Source organism: Stegodyphus dumicola, chromosome 6, assembly GCF_044657685.1.
Source record: "Stegodyphus dumicola isolate Sdum_Otavi_A_Nest chromosome 6, ASM4465768v1".
Taxonomy (NCBI): Eukaryota; Metazoa; Arthropoda; class Arachnida; order Araneae; family Eresidae; genus Stegodyphus; species Stegodyphus dumicola.
Window position 1 is genome coordinate 17,822,666 of NC_140773.1, and position 20,840 is coordinate 17,843,505.

General features: G+C 29.9%; 1 protein-coding gene across 6 annotated transcripts in view; it reads right to left on the reverse strand.

Moving 5' to 3' along the window:
• The window catches only part of LOC118190182 (HEAT repeat-containing protein 5B), a 104,714-nt gene that overhangs the window by 33,275 nt on the left and 50,599 nt on the right, over positions 1–20,840 (reverse strand). For all 6 annotated transcript variants that reach the window (XM_085818148.1, XM_085818149.1, XM_035360961.2 and 3 more), the window contains 6 exons: positions 20,291–20,412; positions 16,679–16,838; positions 16,190–16,379; positions 13,354–13,523; positions 12,680–12,998; positions 1,005–1,244 (listed from right to left, as the gene is read on the reverse strand). In XM_085818148.1, coding sequence (XP_085674274.1) covers positions 1,005–1,244; positions 12,680–12,998; positions 13,354–13,523; positions 16,190–16,379; positions 16,679–16,838; positions 20,291–20,412 — 1,201 coding nt within the window. The remainder of the gene's footprint in view (positions 1–1,004; positions 1,245–12,679; positions 12,999–13,353; positions 13,524–16,189; positions 16,380–16,678; positions 16,839–20,290; positions 20,413–20,840) is intronic.

Sequence of the window (20,840 nt, forward strand, 5' to 3'; positions counted from 1 at the left end):
ATACATTCCTGCTATCATAGCATTTCCCTGTGCATATTGTAATATTCCAAAGAAATTGCAATCCCATCACACAGCCACAACCCATGAGGAAGGATGGGTGTTTTCCTTATTTTCTCCAGACCTTTGCAAATTACTGTTTGATTTTAGAGGAAATTTTGATTCAAATGTGAAGATTCCATAGGACTAAAGCTTCCCAGGTAGATGAATTTATTTTTAATTGAGCTCCTCTATTTAATTTATCAACATTCAGAAAGATACAAACTCATGACGCCCAGACACATAATGGTTATGTTTGTTAGTTTGCAACATTGGCAATGAGGATTGCTTTATAAATACACAAAGAACTGAATTGAAAAATTGCTGAAATGAGAGGAGCTGAATTTTTAGAGTACAATATTGCCACTCATTAAAATGAACTTCTAACGCATATTTCCACAGGGCACTTTAATTTTAATAGGACAGAATTCTTTTATTCAAAATTTATGGTTGGGGGTCAGAATAATGTTTACAATCTTTGGTTACAGAGAAAGAAGACTATTTTTTAAAGCTGAAATAGCAACATAACTAATTATTTTGATTTTCAGAAGCATTTATGAATCAAAACTTGATAAGTTCATATACAGTTACATACAGTTCATATACAGTGTATTAATATGCATTTTTATTCTTAAAATACGAAAATGAAAATTTAAAAAATATAAAATAACGTCTATATAAAAGATAGTGAATTCTGGATCAAATCCAGAAACATTTCTTATGATACTTTGCTTATTTATGAGATGCTTATAACAACAGGGAATTAATATGTTGACACAAATGAAAAATATTACAAATAATACACATGAAATGCTTTCATACATTATTTGAAATATTTTAAGCAACAAAAATTTTTCATGACCTACATGAAGTATTTTGCTTTTGTGGCAAAATCTTAAATCCATAGAAATAACTTGGTAACAACAAAAAATAAAACAAAATAGTGAAATATACATATATTATTTTACCCCATTTACTGCTCATCTTGCTTTCTCTGGCTTGAGCAAGGTCAAAATGAATTGCTTTAACTTCGCAAGCTGTAATTATTCTTTGAAGTGATTCAGCTGCAAATACTCTTGTGGACCAACGAGGAGACACAGCAACATGTGAGGTTTCTTCACTAGCCTTAAATCTTGCTTCATCATCTGCATCAACTTCATTTTCAACATCATTATTATCATCTTTTTCCTCTTTTGATGCCGTCAAATCTGTTTTAAAACGTTTTAAGAATTTATTACATTTAATGTGGGAAAAAAAATCCTATTTTCCTCTCTATATATTTATTTATTATTTCTACTTTCTATTCTTTTCAAATTAAATTCTGCTATTTATGACTTTAACTAAGAAAAGCCAAGAACAGATGCAATCGTTACTCTTTTCTATGATAACAGTCATAGGATTGTAATATTGTGCAAAAGTTAATGTATTTAAGTATCTAAGCATATCAATCCTTGAAAACTGGAAACAGTCAAAGGGCACACAAAACAAACTCTTAAAGATTCCTTTCATTTAATTAAAACATTCAGAATAATAACATGGACTGGAAAGAAAGTAATTTTGGTTTTTTAGTGTGAAATGAAACAAAATTTTCTTCTTATCAAAAAATGAACTTTAATCAGTTAAATAACTTCCAATCTGTTCGATGACCTTTTGCCATCTTTTTGGTAACTTCATGATTCCACACTTATAGAACTTATTACACTATAACATATATAATTTATTACACTCTAATGCAATCTGAAAAATGGTAATGAGCAATTTAAAAATTTTTCAACAAACGAATTCAAAACTATCATGAAATTGCTTAGCTTCAGATTATAACAAGATGAAATGTGAAAATAGGAAAGGTACAGGCAAAAGCTACAATAGAAAGCAAATGTTTTTACAGTCAGAAATAATGTTAAAATACACTTAAATTAATGTTTAAATAATAACCTGGAATGATTAAAAAGTCCACATATAAATCTCATTTCAATAAATGTTTGTAATTATTGTTCTAGCATTTTGAACCAAAATTATCTAATACAATCTTCTGAGTTAATTTGCTGTATTGACTGCTCATGTTTACATGCAATGGGGTTATGCTGTAGTTGGGGGTTAGCGCTGTTGTCTGCTGTATCCCTGGGACATTTCGAATTTAGGAGAAATTTTTGTAAGCGTATAGTGTCATTGCAAATCCTCTGAAGTGGCTTTGTGTTAGGAAAAGATAGATGGGAAACCCTTGGATCCATCCCCTGAAGGATTGTTATTCAAAATTGTAATAGAACTGGCCAAAGTTGTGCTGTCATGTAGAAGATATTTAAAGGCCAGGCCAAGAACAGATGCAATCGTTACTCTTTTCTATGATAACAGTCATAGGATTGTAATATTGTGCAAAAGTTAATGGATTTAAGTATCTAAGCATATCAATCCTTGAAAACTGGAAACAGTCAAAGGGCACACAAAACAAACTCTTAAAGATTCCTTTCATTTAATTAAAACGTTCAGAATAATAACATGGACTGGAAAGAAAGTAATTTTGGTTTTTTAGTGTGAAATGAAACAAAATTTTCTTCTTATCAAAAAATGAACTTTAATCAGTTAAATAACTTCCAATCTGTTCGATGACCTTTTGCCATCTTTTTGGTAACTTCATGATTCCACACTTATAGAACTTCTAGTATTTATCAGCAAAAAACTCAACCAAATGTGATTTGAGGTCATTGTTATTACCGAAATTTTCACCATTTATGAAAAGCTTTGAAATAAATGATAATCCGAAAATTCAAGGCCAAAGCCATATGGAGGATGTGACATCACTTCTCAAGCAAACTCCAATAATTTTGTAGTGTTGCTAAAGATGAGTAAGCCTCACACTGTCAAGGTGGAACACGATTCCTTTACAATTTAGAAATTTGGGCCCTTTTCTTTTTCACTGTTTCCACCAATTTCACAAGTTGTTGACAGTAAACACCTGGACGCCTATTCTAGGATCACTGAATCCGTCTTCAACTTCAGCGAACAATGTTGACTTAAAAAAACCAGCATGGACAGCCATCACAACTTAATGAAGAAAGCCATTCTGTGATCCTCTGTTGGTGGGCAGGTGGGTTCATTTGACTTTACTGAAAGGGGACAAGGCTTCAAGGAGCTTTAGACCAATCGCAATACAGATGAGTGATGAAATTTATAGTGCGTGCTAGCTGAAGTTCTAGGAATATTCTCCCATTATTTCACTAACTCACAAGCTGCATTTGCAGTTAAAAAAAAATGGCACAAAATAGTATTATGACCAACATGCAGCAGAATATGCTGCTGTGTTATGTGAAGGAAAATCGTGTTTTAAGGGGAAAGTTAATGCAAGAATTTAGGGCTAAGAAATAAAGAGTGATGTGGGATACCATGAAAGCAATGGTAAATAGTTAAGAGTAATGAGTATTTTAATCATTTAAATTTATAATATGATTAATTTGCATTACAATCTAATAGCAAACTAAGTTGTTTTTTTTTCATGCTTATATTAAAACTGTGTTTTCATGCAATTTATTTTACAGTTAATATTAGAAAAATATTTCTTTAAGTAAGAAATTAGAAAGAAAATATTTCTTTCTTAATGTTTTTCTTTTTTTTTTTTTTTTTTTTTTAAATTTTCTGATTCTATGAAAATTATTTCTTTCAGGAAAAGAAATAAAATTCATTCGCTATTACAGTATGGCCGATTGCTGCTGCATTCAGCTATCACACATGCATCAAAATGTTTTATTTAAAATAATTTATTCTATAATTAGCATGAAAGAAAATATTTTTTCAATATAAAATATATAACCAAAATTATACTAATCTATCCTGTACGTGTGATTAATTTGTATTGCAATTTTTATCACACAATTACTAATATTTTTATTTTAATATTACATTGCTGTTATTATAATTTCTTATATATATAAGAACTGCTTATTTTAAATATTCTTCCTTCTCAAAAGATTTTACTCTGTGAAAATAATTAAAAGATAGTAATATTATTTTCACAATGCAAGTACTAAAGTAAAAATAATCAGTGTAGGTCGCCTGCAGTTGAAGTCCTTGTTAAACCAGCGTTTCGACACATTAAATAAACTAATAATAATAAATATCTCTTTTACAATATAAAAATGAGAACTCTGCTATGAACAGTATTTTTTTTTTTTTTTTTAGTTTGCAAAGCAGCAATGATTTTTTCATACTGATAGATTACAAAAGTACTATTCCGTGAACAAACCCCCATTGTTACTTTATAGCATAACACAATAATAATGCAGTATAATTCTGTTAATAAGCCTACCAACGGCCAAGCGATAGATCGCTGAATGCAGGTAGGTTGGTCTGAGGTTTGAATCCCGTGAACGAGCTGGCCGCATCGGCATTTTCATGGCTTTCCCCATGTGTAACGTGTATACCTCAGAAAGTTCTCCCTTAGAAACCAGTTTTAAATCGCAATAAAATTACACACACCAAAAATAAATAAATAAATAAATCTGAAAGCCTTCAGATTTTATATTACTCCCAAAGGGCCCTTTTTTTAATGTTTTGCGTGTTATCTTTATTCATTAAATATCATGTTCTTTGGACTTAAACCATAAAATTCACTTCAACAGCAATATCATATAATTTAAAAAGAGCATATTTTTAGAATTTCCGATATTTAGGCTCATGCACTAGAGATGAAAATGTTTTTTCTCTCTCTCCCCCCCCCATACAATGTTGCCATTGGTCGCTTTGAAATCGTTGAGTTTCTCAATAAAACACTCATAAATGCTTTACAAAATATGAAATAGATAATAAAAACAAATTCCCAGTTCCAAATTTGGTCCTCCAGATGCCTATATTAGGATGGAAGATTATATTACTCAAAATTTCATGGCTCTAGGTACCGTTGTTTTATCACAGTGCAAAAAACATTCAGACATTTATGCAGATTCTTCATTATTTAATTTCTTTAAATATAATATTTGGTGACAACAATTTGATTTTCATTTTTACTTACAGTAATGTGACTTTTGCATAATAATGAACAACATTCCTTTCTGTGTTCACAATATTGTTCATAAGGTATTCAACTGTTAGATTTTAAAATAAACATAATTCTTGCTGTACATAAATTGAGTAGAAGCTTATCAGATGTCTATATTTGAATTAAATGAAGAAGATTTATGTGCTTGATAAACTTACTACCTTCTACACTTTTATAGCATATAATTACAATTTATATTTATAATTTCAAGAACAGTACAAATAACCTTTCTTTCAGTGGAAATTGCATTCTTGTTTTCTGAATGTGTCTCCAAATACTCTCTCAGTTCATCACAAATTAAGATAACTATAAATTTTGTCAATCTGAAATATGCAATGAAAACATCTTCTGGCAGAGCAAAAGCATCAACATATTTTCTATAAATTCGCCACCGATTCAGAGATTTACAACCATAATCTCCGTTTAAATACTAAAAAACACATACAAAGCCATTGTCTATTTAGAACGTCAACTGTCTGATTAACGTCAACAAGTCTGATTGACTACGGGGCAACACTTTTCCCCGAGCTTCCGACTCAGAGAATATGGGATGTTCGTTAGACCTGTTTTTCACTAGCAGTGACATCTGATGGCCCATAAACTGCTTCTGACTCTCGTAGCTTAGAATAGGCGTCCTGAGTTGAATGTCCAGTTGCTTGGAAGCAGCTCAAAATATACACCACCTTTGTAATCCCACCAAACTGACAGCATATTCCTTATTTGATGCAATTTAGCTGCTGATATGATTTGTGCTGATTTATAATGTGTGGATCATGATCGTTTTTGATTAATATTATTGTAGACTATCCATTTTTCATCATCAGCGATAAATGGTTTGAAAAAACGAGTCAGATTCGTTCTGTTAAGTGAACTTCCTTCAATTCAAGTGGAACCCAAATATCAAGGTTTTTAATGACTCCAATATATCTTATGTGATTTTTAATTGTTGTGTGTGATACACTTAACTGTTTTACAATCTTTCACACATTTATATGATCAATTACGGCTTTAATTTTGTCATCATCAACTTCAGAAGGTTAGCTAGAACACTGGTTATCTTCAAGTGAAAAATCTCCACAACAAAATTTTTTAAACCAATTCTGATACACGTGTCAACACCATAAACACTTATCTCTTTCTGAGCCTCAGCTGCTTTCTTGCCTTTATAAAAATAAAAAAGTAAAATACATCAAAAATGTTTATTTTTTAATCCAATGTTAAAACAAACCATAAACTAACAGCTATTAAAAAACACATGGAATTTGTTACTACAGCAACCGTAAAGTGTTAGCTGCCAAATCTATAAAAAAGGGGGGATAGAAGAATAACAAAATGAACATAATGCTGTCAATGTGTATAAATCGATATTACTTTCTTACCAGCTCTATAATAATAATAATAAAACTGAACGTGCACATCTTAAAAACTATTTAAAGTTGCTGCTTTTCAGAGCATTAAAATCAGAATCACATTTGAACTACAAATTTAACTCATTTTATGAGGAAATAGTGGAAAATGATTTTTTTACAAGTACCTTTAAATGTACTTCTATTCTGAAGAGAAAACATACAAGAAGAGTAAACATAAAAGATAATATTAAGAAGATATTAACACATATTTTTTTAAAATACAAATTGCTGAGAAAAAAAGATTTAAGAATTTACTAGGCAGATCTAAAAATATTTGTAAAGCATATGAATAATTTTATTTTGCAAATATGAGGTGTAAGATAAAAAAAAAAAAAAAAAAAAAAAAAAAAGAGAGAGAGAGAGAGAGAGACTGTGTAGCTTGAGTGGAGTTGACAACAGCTGTTTTGGTCATGTCATGCCATGTACCTCCTCTATCTATGTGGCCAGTTTCGACTTAACCGACCATGCCAGTGGGGAGTACTGCATCATCGAGCGAACACATGCAATAGCATTCTATTGGAAAAATGTATAATGTAAAAACCGAACAGCAAATCAACATCAAGTTTCTTGTGAAACATAAGAAATCAGCCACGGAGGAAACATTTCAAATGTTAACCAAGATGGAGATGAAACTTTATCTCATACACATGCGTTTGAATGGCATAAGTAGTTTTCAGAGGGAAGGGATAGTGTTGAAGATGATGAATGGGCTGGACTGCCCCTTAGGCGCCCAGCACATTCATCTTGATTGAATGGGTTCCCAGTGGTCATACTGTTAATCAACACTACTACACTGAAGTACTAAAATGACTTCATGAAAAAATTAGGAAAAAAAAAAGGCCACAGCTGTGGAGTGATGGATGTCTGTTTCACCAGGACAATGCACCTGCTCATACGGTCCTATCTGTCAAGCAATTTCTGACCAGCAAAAACATTACTGTGATGGTGCATCCTCCTTATTCACCTCATTTGGCTCTATGCGATTTTGTTTCATTCCCTAAAGTTAAATCTTACTTAAAGGGAACCCATTTTACCTCAATTGAAGAGGTTCAGGCAAAAACGGAGAATCTCCTGAAGGGCCTTCCAAAAATCTCATTCCAGAACTGTTACCAGCTATGGCAGCACCGAACATAGATGTGTGTGAATGCTGAACGGTCAACATTCACATGCGTCTATCTGCATCACTTTGAAGGTGATAATGTTACAGAAATTCTGTAAGTACAATGATTTATTAAACCAGTCTCTTTTTTTTTTTTTTTTTTTTGTGTGTGTGTGTGTGTGCGTGTGTTTGTATGTTACACCTTGTATATTACTAAATTTTCCTATTACTTTTCCCATATTTTTTAAACTGCAATATATTAAAATTAAAAAAGGAAAATTATAATTTAATCAATTCATTCATATCAAAATCATTTTAGTATATATATATATATATATATAATGTTGTATGAACTTAAATCCATTTAGTGCGAATATAAGTTATTATTACTTGCGCAATTGCTGCAAAGTTAGTTAATAATAATTTATTTCCTAAACAGTATTGATTAATTGATTATATTATCTCCTAAGTTTAATTAAAGTAGAATTATTTTAAAAGTGTGCATCCATACTGGTAAGTTATATTTTGAAAGATGTTTTGAAGTAATTTGAAAGCAAAATGTTAATAATGTTTTAACGGGGACTGGAGTTAAATCATCACGAAGAATAAAATTACAATTGTAAAAGTAAAAATTAAAACATGTAATTATTGTCATTGATCAGAAATTAGCTGACTTTTCAAACAAACCAACTCCCGTTCATTGATCAATAATTGATAAAAATACGTAAATATGAAAGTGTTTCGTCTTTACTCGAGTTATAAGTTAAAGCCAAACCGGCAATTCTAGTCAGGCCAAATATTTCCGCGAATAGTTGTTACTCAAAGAACTTATTCTCATGTAGCATTTTAGTCAATTCAATTTGGAGTAAAAATCAATTACTGTAGAGAAATCCTGTAAAACTCGAGTAATCGTCCCCGACACTATCATCTTTATGTATTTGAGTACTATATTATTTGTAGAAATTAAACATTGGAAATTGTCATTATGAAATCAAAATCAAAGTAAAGTTGAAATAAACATAGAAGATTATAAAAAAGATAAATAATGCAAACTTTGTAAAAACAAATCAAAGAGAACATAAAAATAATATAAAAATAATATAAAAATAAAATAGTATAAATAAGATTAGTGAATGTACATGAAGATATAAAGGCCAGAAAGGTATTAAGTAACTTACATTCTTTCTAGTGGGGGAGTTGGCAATGTGTTCTCTTCGTGTCTGACTCAGAAGTGTAGGGTGTCCGAAAATTCTTAGCGGCAGTAGGGGCTTTGAATTATATCAGTCGGTAAGACTTGGTTGAAGAAATTTATGGTAGTGGGTGGGACTTTGAATTCTTGAGGGATGTATTTTGTGGAGTTCTTATCTGAGAGAGACCGTCTGTTAAGATTTTTTTAAAAATACTAGTGAATGGAAATTAATTAATTTCTGGCTAATTGTCGTGTCGCAATGATTAAGAATTTAAGAAAGGAAAAAGGCATTTTCGCTATCCAAGAGCTAGTAGACAGTCTAAAGGCAGGAAATAGGCCCATTTTTTTAGTAACAGTATAGTAACAGTATATGTCTGAAGACAATTAGCTTTTTACAATATATACAATTGAGTAATTACACTATATACAAATCTTTCAACTGACAGTCATCCAACTTATACCGCCTTCTCAGGTTTAGGAATAAATTATCATATCCCTATCAGTTAAATGATTTAGAGTGAGTATTTAACGCCTGCTCTTTTAAGGCAATGGTTGATAAATTGAAAGGGAATTAGATTATTTTTGAGAATTTTGATAAGGATCAAAATTTCGCGTTGTAAATCTATTGTATCTGTGCATATAGTTTTAATTCGTTGTATTTGATTAATTATAGTATTGTTAATTACTTTTTTGGATATGTTGGAGTTCCAATTTATTAATTTGTTAGTATTGAAATTGAAGTTTCTTGTTTTGTCAAAAAGTAAAATTTTTTTGTAGTTAATGATTTGAAGATCTAGAAAGTCTATGCTATTTTGTGAATTATTAGTTTTATTGAGTGTAAGACAATTTGTATAAATCTCGGTGTGTTCAATTTTACTGAAATTATTAATTGTAATAAGGTCATCAATATATCTGTAAGTGTGCTTGTAGTAATTTAACTCTTGTGGTTATAGATTTTTTTAGAAGTTAAATTCTTTGATAAATAAAAAGATATTACAGATCGAGGTGCTGGAATGTAAGCCCATTGGCAATCCTCTGACTTGTTTAAAAAGTTGATTTTGAAACTTGATGTAGTTATGAAAAAGTGTGCATTTTAGGTAGGTTTTCCATTTGTCAAGAGTCATGATATTGAGTATATTAGGGAAAAGTTTTGGTAGATCAAGTAGACTGGTATAGATTTCTTCTAGAGGAAGTGAGGTATATAAGTTTTCAAAATCATAGCAGTTAATGTTTTGGATGTTAATGGTATGAATGGTATTAATGACAGGAGTGTTATTATGAATGATGCAGCAATAGTTATGATTAGTGTTACAATCATTGAAAATAAATTTACAGATTTTATTAAGTTGAATTGAAAAATAATAGTCTATATTTTTCTTGTAATTATTAGTTCCATTAGCTATAAATCTAAATTTTAATGGTGTTTTATGGAATTTGGGAATCGCATAAAGATTAGTAAATCTGTTGTAGTTTGCATTGAAAGTAATATTGAGTTTCTTATGAAAAGTTTTAATCCTGTTTATTATAGATGTTTCTGTAAGGTTGGCTGATTGATAAGTAGTTGCGTTGAGAAGTTCTTTATGAATAATCTTAGTGTAGAATTGTTTTCATATAATGCTAAAGTTATTTGTTGCTTTATCTATTTTTGTAATAGTAAAAAGCTGTTTTAATTTACTAATATCAGCCCGTTAAAACATTATTAACATTTTGCTTTCAAATTACTTCAAAACATCTTTCAAAATATAACTTACCAGTATGGATGCACACTTTTAAAATAATTCTACTTTAATTAAACTTAGGAGATAATATAATCAATTAATCAATACTGTTTAGGAAATAAATTATATATATATATACATATATATATCAATTAAAACATTTCAATAAGTTGTTACAATGTTGGCAAGGCAAACACACTCAATACCATTTTCAAAATTCTAGAAAAAAATCCATGTAAAAATAGCAATGCACAAGGGAAATTAAAAATGAAGTTTAAGACATGAAATCTAATGTAAATTATAAGTTATCTTCAAAACAATCAAATCCTCAATTAAAATTTTTACTTAATTTTAATTCACTTTAATATAGAATATTTATTGGATATTTCTCCCCCTTGTATGCTTTCTTGCCCTGGTGTTTTCACCATATGATTTAGAAACTTTTTATTTATGGTAACAATGAAACTTATGCACACATGGGGAAGTATTTTAAGTGAAAAGAATGTTATTGAAATTGATTAGACATTTGAAATACACTATATAACAACATTATAATATCTTTATTATATGTACTTTTTAATGTCCTATTTTTATCATTTAATCTGTCTCTTCAGAAGAGTATTCACCGAGTATTTTCCCCTCCTGATTTTTCATAAGTAAAATTGGGAAATGGATTAAAATATGTGAGTAAATATGGTAAATATTAAAACACATATACTATTTCATAAGCACACATAGCTATACACAAATTATCTTTTGAAATGAAAACCACTGATCCAAAAATATATATATATATATATTAAGCTAAAAATGTGACACACATGCAAGCTCACTAACAAAATTTTAAGTGTTGCCACTTTTGGATCACTCTTCATACCTTTCTGAAGAATTAGATTTTACAAAATTTTTACATAAATATATTCATATAGAAAACTTGCTATATAGCTATGTTAATATACTTTTTACTTTAAGAATTTTAGAGTACAAAATGTCAAACCACTTAAGAAAATGTGACCTAAGTGGCATCTTTTATTACAAATTAAAAGAATATTTTCCTTAAACAAAAATAATTTACAGAATAAAATGCAAAAGTAAAATTTTTAAAATATGCAATTTACACTACATAACATTAAAATAAATCATATAAAAAGTAAATATTTATCTATATTTAAAACAGTTTGTTACTAGAAGCAATGAATAAAATTTTTTACTTGATTTAAAATTAAAAAATATGATTCACTGCATAACAGGAAATGAATGCTAATAACATTCGAGTTATATATTAAAATCACAATAGAAAATTAAATATAGATAATTAAGTGAATTAACCTTTAAACTAATAATAGGGGAAATAGATTTATATAAAGATCTAGTGTAGATTAAAATAATAAGCCTTTAAAGAAAATAAATTAATGACTTCAAACTACAGCACTATAAATTTATGTAATAGCTTTCAGCTATTAAAACGATTTATGCAACGTAGATTATTACACAAGTCAAATCATAAGCTTTTTATGGTTTGTTGTCTAAAAGATGAAATCTCAATAATGAAAATAATAATTAACTTTATAAATTATGCTGATGAGAAATTTCATTGCTTATGCCTATTTCACTTAGAAATATCACAACGAAAATTCATTCTGCAATATTTAGTGGGGGGAAAAAAAACTAAGCTGATAAAATGAAATAAAAGGATTATCAGAAGATTCAAATTTTAATTATCATAACTATGTTATATTTTTGATGCATGTAAGAATTACATAAATTGATAATATTTTTTTTACATTATTTATAAAAAAAATTTTTAAGTAAACAACATAAATAAATTAAAAGCACATATTTAAAATATGCTTTCATTACACCAGCTGAATCTGCAGTGCACTTAAGAGTAAACACATTGTAATACTTAAACACTCTGCAAGCATGATTGCAGCAAATTAGGCAATAAATATTTAACAATTTTTGAACAAAATATTTTATAAATTAGATCTAAAATATACAAAGCTTGTATGGGAATTTTAAAAGAAAATAGGATATTAATTTTTTACACAGTTAAAAATATGCAAAATATCTTTGGAAAATGAAAATCCATGAGATTGAAATCAGTCATATAATTTATCAAAAACAGAGATATAACAACAGCAATATTTTAACATCAAAATAAATACACAAAAACACAATATTACATAGAATATTTACCTGCAGCAGTTAATACACCTTTACAAAGGTGCACCCAGTGACCAACATTTTCTTCCGCAAGTGTCTGCAACATGCTTGTTAAAGTATCATGAGTATCAGCAACCAAATGAGGATCAGTCTCAGTGTCCAACATACAAAACAAAATACCTTCCAATCCATTTTCCGCGAGGAAAGCTTTATTTACAATTGAAGATGAGTTATCTTCTCTTGCCCATGATAATGCATGTGCGCAAATCTCAGATGCCTCACGCTGAGCTAGTTGCCTTAGACATGCTACAGCAGCTCGCCTTAACAGAAGATGAGAACTGTGTAAAGCACACTATAAAAGAAAGAAGGGGAAAAAAAAACATTCATTAGATGCAATTCAGAGATTCTTAAGAAATTCAAGAAGCTGCATGAAATGTCAAAATAAAGGTTTGATAATACTATATGAATAAGACACAATAACATGCCAAACAAATACTAATTCAAAAAACAAACAACAAAAATCAGATATTTGCAGCTGAATCAGATCGCATTTGCGATTTTGCAGCTGAAGATGGTGGTTCAGTAAAACCATTGAAACTAGTCCTGTAAAAATTTGAGAATATAACGCTGATTTTTGTTGTTTGACTTTTGAATTAATACTATATGAACTTAAAGCAAAGAACTCGTTTAATGTATTTATTACTTACACATAATGTGGGCACAAGATTTGATAAATTAACATGACGTGGAGCAAACATATGAAGTTGCTGCAAACATGATATTGCTTCTGCCTGTACTAGTGGATCACCATGGTCTTGCATGATAGCACAAGCAACAAGAAACGAAGATCTTGTAGTGCATACAGATAGTGAGTTGCCTATAAATTACAAGATCATTTAACAAAACAAAACAGCAATTTATGACAGATAACACAAGAATATACATTTTAGCCATATAACTATAATGCTAAAGCTCAATCTAAAATTAAATCCAATTATTCAAAAAACAAATTTATAGAATCTCAGAGATAAAATGAGTACAATTAAAGTTAAAACTTCCTTGCTTTTATTACTCTTAATTATTACCAATAAATTTTCCTTCATACATATGCAAAAATTGCTACATTAATTCCCACAGTTCTAAATGTTTGAAAACAGAATTTTTATTTGAATTAAAATAAACAGACAAAAAGAATGTTTATAGACAAAAAGAAGATGCTTTATTTATGATATTAGCAATACAAATATACAAATAAAGCAAAAATAGTTACACTTTCAACCTTTTATTTTTTAACCTTGAAAAACTTAAATTTATTCTTTTCAGCTGCACAACAGTGATTTTTTTATACTACTACCTTAAAATATATAGCTTAATAGAAAATTACTATTTTACTTTGCATGGATCTTTTAGAGAGAACATTTGATACTTAAATTTGATAATACTAAAATCAATTTGATGGTTTTAAATTTTTTAAATAATAATAAATATATTAATTATTTTCAGTATCAAGTACAAGGATATATACACTAAAGTACAAGTAAAGTACAAGGCTGATATGCCAACCAGTCAGTTACAGCTTTATTTTAGCTTTAGATAACTACTTTTTTCTTTTTTCTTTTTCTTTTTTTTTTTTTTTTTTTTTTTCTTTTTTTTTAATCAAAGTATTGAACTGTCATATTTATTTTTGCATTTTCCCCTTTTCCTCAACTTTGCAATACTCTAGCTGTACATTCATAATCCTAGAACTTTATGCACTTAATAGTACGCCAAAAGAAATTATTCTTTACTCAAACAGATTTTAAATTTTATTTATTCTAAAATGAGTATTAAGATACTCTACATAAAATGCTTTGGCAAACTATAAGAGTAACTATAACAGTTTAAATTTTACATTTTTTTAAACTAAAATTTAAGCATGGATATCTTAAGAAATATCCACTGCAAACCAAGAATTTTAATTTAAAAGCTACATAAACATGAAAATACAGTAATGCTAAAAGATAAACAAATAAATAAGTAATAATTAATAAAAATACACTGGTGGATTTTTTTCTAAGGATGGATGACAACAGCAGTGATAACAACCACAAAATAGAAGGCAGGAAAATGTGGAAATTAGTGTCAGTGCAGGATATAGTAAGACATGATGTGCATATGCAAATTCTGGATTGCCAAAGTTGTTCATTCCGTGATAGCGCCGATAAGAGATATAAAAGATTTGATGTCTATTGACCGCTGTTGTTTAAAAGCAAAATTTAATGTAAAAGACTCAGTTGACAAATTTGCACTTTTCAGTATGTCTTCCCAACATCACCTAGATGCAAGGCCATATCACTGGCAAGATTAAAGAAGGGTGAAAAGTAACAGATGTTGCTCAGAAGTTCGATGTCAGCCACAGTGTCATTTCTTTGGAAATCATTTGAAACAAATGGAATGTGCAGCAAATGTCATGGGGGAGGTTGTGTTTGCAGTACGATGCCAGCAGAAGAGAAGTACATAGGGCTACTGACAAAAAAAGAACCAGAGCAGCACAGCTATTGAAGTGGTAAATCACTTACTTGTGGCTACTGGCAAATAAATCTCCCCAAAAAAACTGTAGTCAGATGTTTGCATCAAGGAGGACTATATGCCTGCCGTCCTGTTGTATGTATTCCATTGTCCAGACGTCATCATTCTGCCCATTTGCAATAGTGCCTTCAGCATCGTAATCGCAAGGAAGATGACTGGGCTTGTAAACTGTTCTTGGATGAAAGTAGTTTCAGTTTCTTATCTGATTGTGACAGCACATAGTCTGGCAAACAGACAGGAAATGGGTCAATATCCTACATGCAGTGTCATGGCATGGGCTGGGATCATGATCAATGGCCGTATGTAAATCTGTATGCTTCCAGCTGGGATTATGACTGGTCATAGTCCCAGCTGTAGGTGATAAACTTGTTTTCATGGATAACAACACAACATGTCATTAAACAATTTCTGTCAGGTAGTGTCTAGAAAGTGAGGATACTCAATACCTTGTGTGGTCAGCATGTTTTCTAGATATGAATCCCATTGAAAATGTTTGGAATGTTTGGAAAGGAGTCTTGCTGGTTGAGAATGCCCTCCAATAAACAAGGACACTCTCTTCTGTGCACTGACAGAGGAATCTGATAAATTACCAACAGCTGCTGGATAATGTTTTGTAAAGCATGACACAATGGGTGGAACCATGCAAGCATGACACAATGGGTGGAACCATGCAATGCCCTTCATGGTAGCAATATCCTGTATTTACATCTTGCGCCAGAATGCCTGGGGATGGCAATTGTATTTTTTCACCTTTACGAATTCAGCAAAAAATAGCAATATATCCTTTGAACATTGGATTTCAGAGCACAATAAATTATTTTTATTGTTATGTTCTTGTATTCTGGCATTATTCTACTTCACTTGACATCCAACCATGCTTTTTTATGTGCTATATGGTCATTTGCGATCCATTCTTAGCAATTGTCCACCAGTGTAGGTTATAATCATATTTTTAGCAGTCAGTTTTATTATTACCTTGCAACTCAGGTCCTACTGTTGTAATCAAAGCTGTCAAACATTTTCCAATACACTGATGAACATCAATATGTGTGGGGGCCATATGAAGAAGTAGCTTCAGAACAATGGATAATGTTGGCTCCACATACGTTCGAAACATAGGTCCACCAGAATCAGCAATCATTGATAAAGCATGCAGCGCCCATAACTGAAATTAATAAAAATATCTGTCTTTCAATTCATTTGAAATTGAAAATTTGATACAACTACATTGAAAATTTCATAAGAAAAATCAAACTTAAATGTAGTAAATAATTTTAAGACATTTTTCAATACACAAGCACCAAAAGAAACACACAGCATTATTTATACAAGCTCTAATTGTGTATTACTTAAAAGCAAGCAAAAAATAATTTAAATTTATGTGCAAACACAAAGAACAAAAATAAGCAATTTTTTTAAACTAGCCAAAGGTGAAAAGAATGAGATAAAAGAAAGTGATTATACCTGAACAATAGGTGCATTTGTATCTTGTGCTAAAGCTAAAAGAATGCTAACACTTGTATTTAAATGTTGACCAGTGCCCATTCCACCAACATAACGGTGCAAGCATCCAAGAGCTAAAGAATGACCAGTACGAGATGCAGCATCACGAGCAGTTTTTAACCTTTTAAGAAACGAGATTACCACATTAATAAAAAAACATGCATATAAAACAATAAGGTACTTTTCCATTTTGCTGGCACAGGCAATAAAGTTGCCAAAAATGCTACAACCGATGCCAAATGGAATATCCTCCTGGTAACCTTTTACGCCTCATTTTCAAAACAAGTTCCAGCCATTTCTTATCAGATTGATTGTTTCTTTCAATACTGACCAACAATTACATAGCATTTTTACCAGATAGTTCAATTTTATGCCCTAAGGTCATTCACGGCAATTAAGTCAATTAGGATGCAATCACAATGCTCAACCGAAGAACAAACTACAGAAATGGCAAAGTCAAGGGTTAAATTCCTCAATTTTAATGGGTATGCACTAGCGAAGCAAAACACTGTGGTTTTACATAATTTCTGAGTAAGCTATTCGTATGAATTAAAATAATTCTTGCATTAAAACTTTTATTGTAAATTAAGATTTAATTTAATGTAGATAATTACTGAGAGAATTAGATTTTTGTAGTGTAGTTTACGTGAGATACAATCACTTGGGGTCACGTGATATGAACCGTCGAATCGGGATGTTGTACCATGAAAGCATAGTAAATTCTTAAATGAATGTCTTTTTACAAATTTATTGTTTTTTTTTTTTTTTTTTTTTTTTTTTTTTTTGTCTTTTTACAAAATTTTAAACAATTTTAAAATGTTTATGCCTTCAAAATAAAAAATTCTTAAAACTAACATTTGTTAACATTTTTTATGTGTATACTGTGTGTTGTTGACAATAAAGTCTGCTTCGCGAGATTTGCACCGGCCAAACAGAAAAGTACCAAAAATAAAACTTGTATTAATTTTCATCCCAGAATACATATGCATACAAAAATCTACAATTTTTTCTTCTTAATTTATACCATCTTTCAAATGAAGATAAGAATGAGCAGTGGAAAAGCAAGTGTTGAAGAATTAAAAGGCACATGCAGTTAAAAAGAAGTAAGGAATGAAATAAAATGTTCTAGTATAAAATTAGCTAAGCAATAACTAGTGTCTGGCGTAATTTTAGTCAAGACTCAATTGATTTCATGGGCAAACAGGTACAGGCCCCTTTTCATCAAGGGCAAAGAAATGTGCAACTAAGGAAAAGCCACAGTTGTATTTATCACCAAAAGGAGTTAAGCAAACAAGAAGGTAGTGCCATCTGTCAGCAGAAATAGTAATGAAAATTGAAAAATTAAGTTAACATAATTTTAAAATTATTACGAAGAATTGAATTGGTGTTAAAGTAACTAGCTAAACAAGATAAATCTTTGTGAATGTCAAAATGTTCAAATCCAATTCACCAATGGAAGAAGCTTTCTGAATAATTTTTGCAGACTCAAATCAAAATAATGATTAAATTTCTAATTATGATTAGCTATCAAAGACTTGTTAATTTTTTTCCAGACATTAGATTAATGTTCCTTAATGTAAAATTTGAATGCTCTTTTAGATTGGCCAATAAAGCTTAAACCACAATGGCAAGATATGCTATAAATTCCTCAACAACTGAAGTTAGAAATGGAATTTTTAAGAATTGAAACTGGAGCATCTGTGCAATTTTGTAGTTGAGAGAAGGATGAAATGGAAGCATGGCAAGATCATTACAGTTATTAACAACAGCAGAATGTCTTCTTTGATGTCAAAATAAAAAATTTTTTGAATGCCTTGAAAAAATTTTCCTCTTTCCTTATGGTCTTCTGTAGGGATCCAGGTTTTATAATCTTAGAAATTAAGGCATGGAATTTATAACATAAAATCTGGGATAAATCTTTATTACCATCAAAAAGTGTGAATGTGTTCTCTACATAGAGAATACAGGGATGAAAAGATAGTTTCTCAAGCAATCTGATCTCAAAATAGTGCATGTAAATATCAGCAAGTACAGGAATAAGAGGATTACATATAGTTATCCCTTCAATTTGGTTAAATTCAATATTTTAGTTTTTTATAATACTTCATTAATCAGGTGTGAGAAGTAGTGAAGATCACTCTAGAGCAGATGATGTTACTATCATGAAGTAAAAGAAATGACAGAACAAAAGGCAGTTCTACATCACTTTAGACAGCTAAAAGTAAATAAATATGGCATTTTACATTGTTAAAGTTTTGCATAACAGAAACTGTAAACTGTTATAAATTTTTTTTATCTGAAAAACAAACGGTAAGAATCCTACAAAATCTGTCACTGTTTATAGAGAAAACATACAGTACAAAGTCTGTAATCCTGATGTCCATTATCCTGAATGATCTATAATCCAGATCTTAAAGCCACAAACTTTTTTTTTTCTACGCTTTATGCATGCACGTTTAATGTTTACACATGCGCGTTTAACACAAAAAACGAAGCAACTTAAACAATTTACATTGAAAGAAATGTTTAATAAAGTAAACAAATAAATATTAAGCTTTTTTTTTTTTTTTTTTTTTTTTTGTAAATTTTGATACCCTTTATAGATCATAATTGCTCTTTATCTCATAAATTACGGTTTCATATATTTAATTGTATAATTTCTGCATGCCACCTTACCAGATTTAAATTGATGATTTATAATCCGGAAAAACCCTTAATCTGGAATCGCCGAAGTTCCAACGAGTCCGGATTACGGACTTTATACTGTATTACAAAACATAAAAATAGCATAAATATGAAGTTTTCAAAAATGACTGAAATGTGGATAAAGCAGGTTGAATATTAATAACAGTCAATCCAGGCAGGATTGAGTTATTTAATTTACATATAGCACACAAGGGCTGTGTTTAATCTCTAACTTGTCTATTTTGACAAACAGTGCTTTAGGAATGGAATCAAGGAACCTCATACTGCTCCTGCCTTATCACCAAGCTTTTGAAAGAGATTTTAGCAAAAGATATTGAGAACCCCATGACTTAAAGTAATAAATAATCTGCTTTCTCTTGGTATTCAAGCATGAACCTAACAGCATCTAAATGAGTCAGCTTTCTGCCAACCACTATGATATCCAAGAAGGCAACAACCAAATTAAGATGATCTGTAAGCTTATATAGAAAGAAAAAATAAATAAAAATTCCCATACAGCCTTATTACTACTTTGCTACTTCATGTGCACCTCAAAGAAATGAACTTTTGTGGTATCCACTTGGAGTTGAAAATTTTCAAAACTGGCTTTCATAAGGAAGCAATCCAAAGGATTACTGTTAAGTGAAATAAAAGCTTTATCAACTAAAAAAGAACATTTTTAAGCACCCTGATATGATAAAGCTTTTACACCTCATATTTCCTCTGAATGGCTTTTTATAATTTATTTTACGTTCAAGTGAAAATAAGAAAACTGAATTTTATATAAAATTAATAGGCAAACAAGCTGTAAAAATTATAATTAATGATAATATGTTCATTACATAAAAAGAACTAATAATTAAAAAAATGCATATCTTTCATTTTTACCTATCAAACATGTGTTGAGCCATTTCAGCTACAAATCGACCATCACCAACAACTTGTGCCATTCTACCCAATGCTTCACCAGCTGCACATCTCAAAATTGGATTGACATGATTAAGTGATCCCTAAAATTTTAAATGCATTTAGCCAAAATATATGAGATATAATTTCAGAAAATAATAGATGTAGAACATTTTATAAATACAAGTCAATGACCTTTTAGATAAAATGAGAAAAACTGTATATCTTTAAAGGATTTTAAAATTTTGAAATTTGCAACAATTTCTTCTTTTTTGATAGATTACATAACAAATAAATTATATATTTGGTTTAAAAGTTATCGTTAAAATTCTGCAAAAATGAATTAGTTTGGAAACCTCACGTCCAAATTTAGTTTTGTATGTAATTTATAAAGATAAATGAAAATTATTAAAAATTATGCAGTTTATTAGCAAAATACTTTCATCTGGCTAAGAAGTATATTTTGCCCTTCATTACTTCTGTTTTTTAATATAATTGATAATTTTGTCTTCCTATTTCTTTAACACTTAAT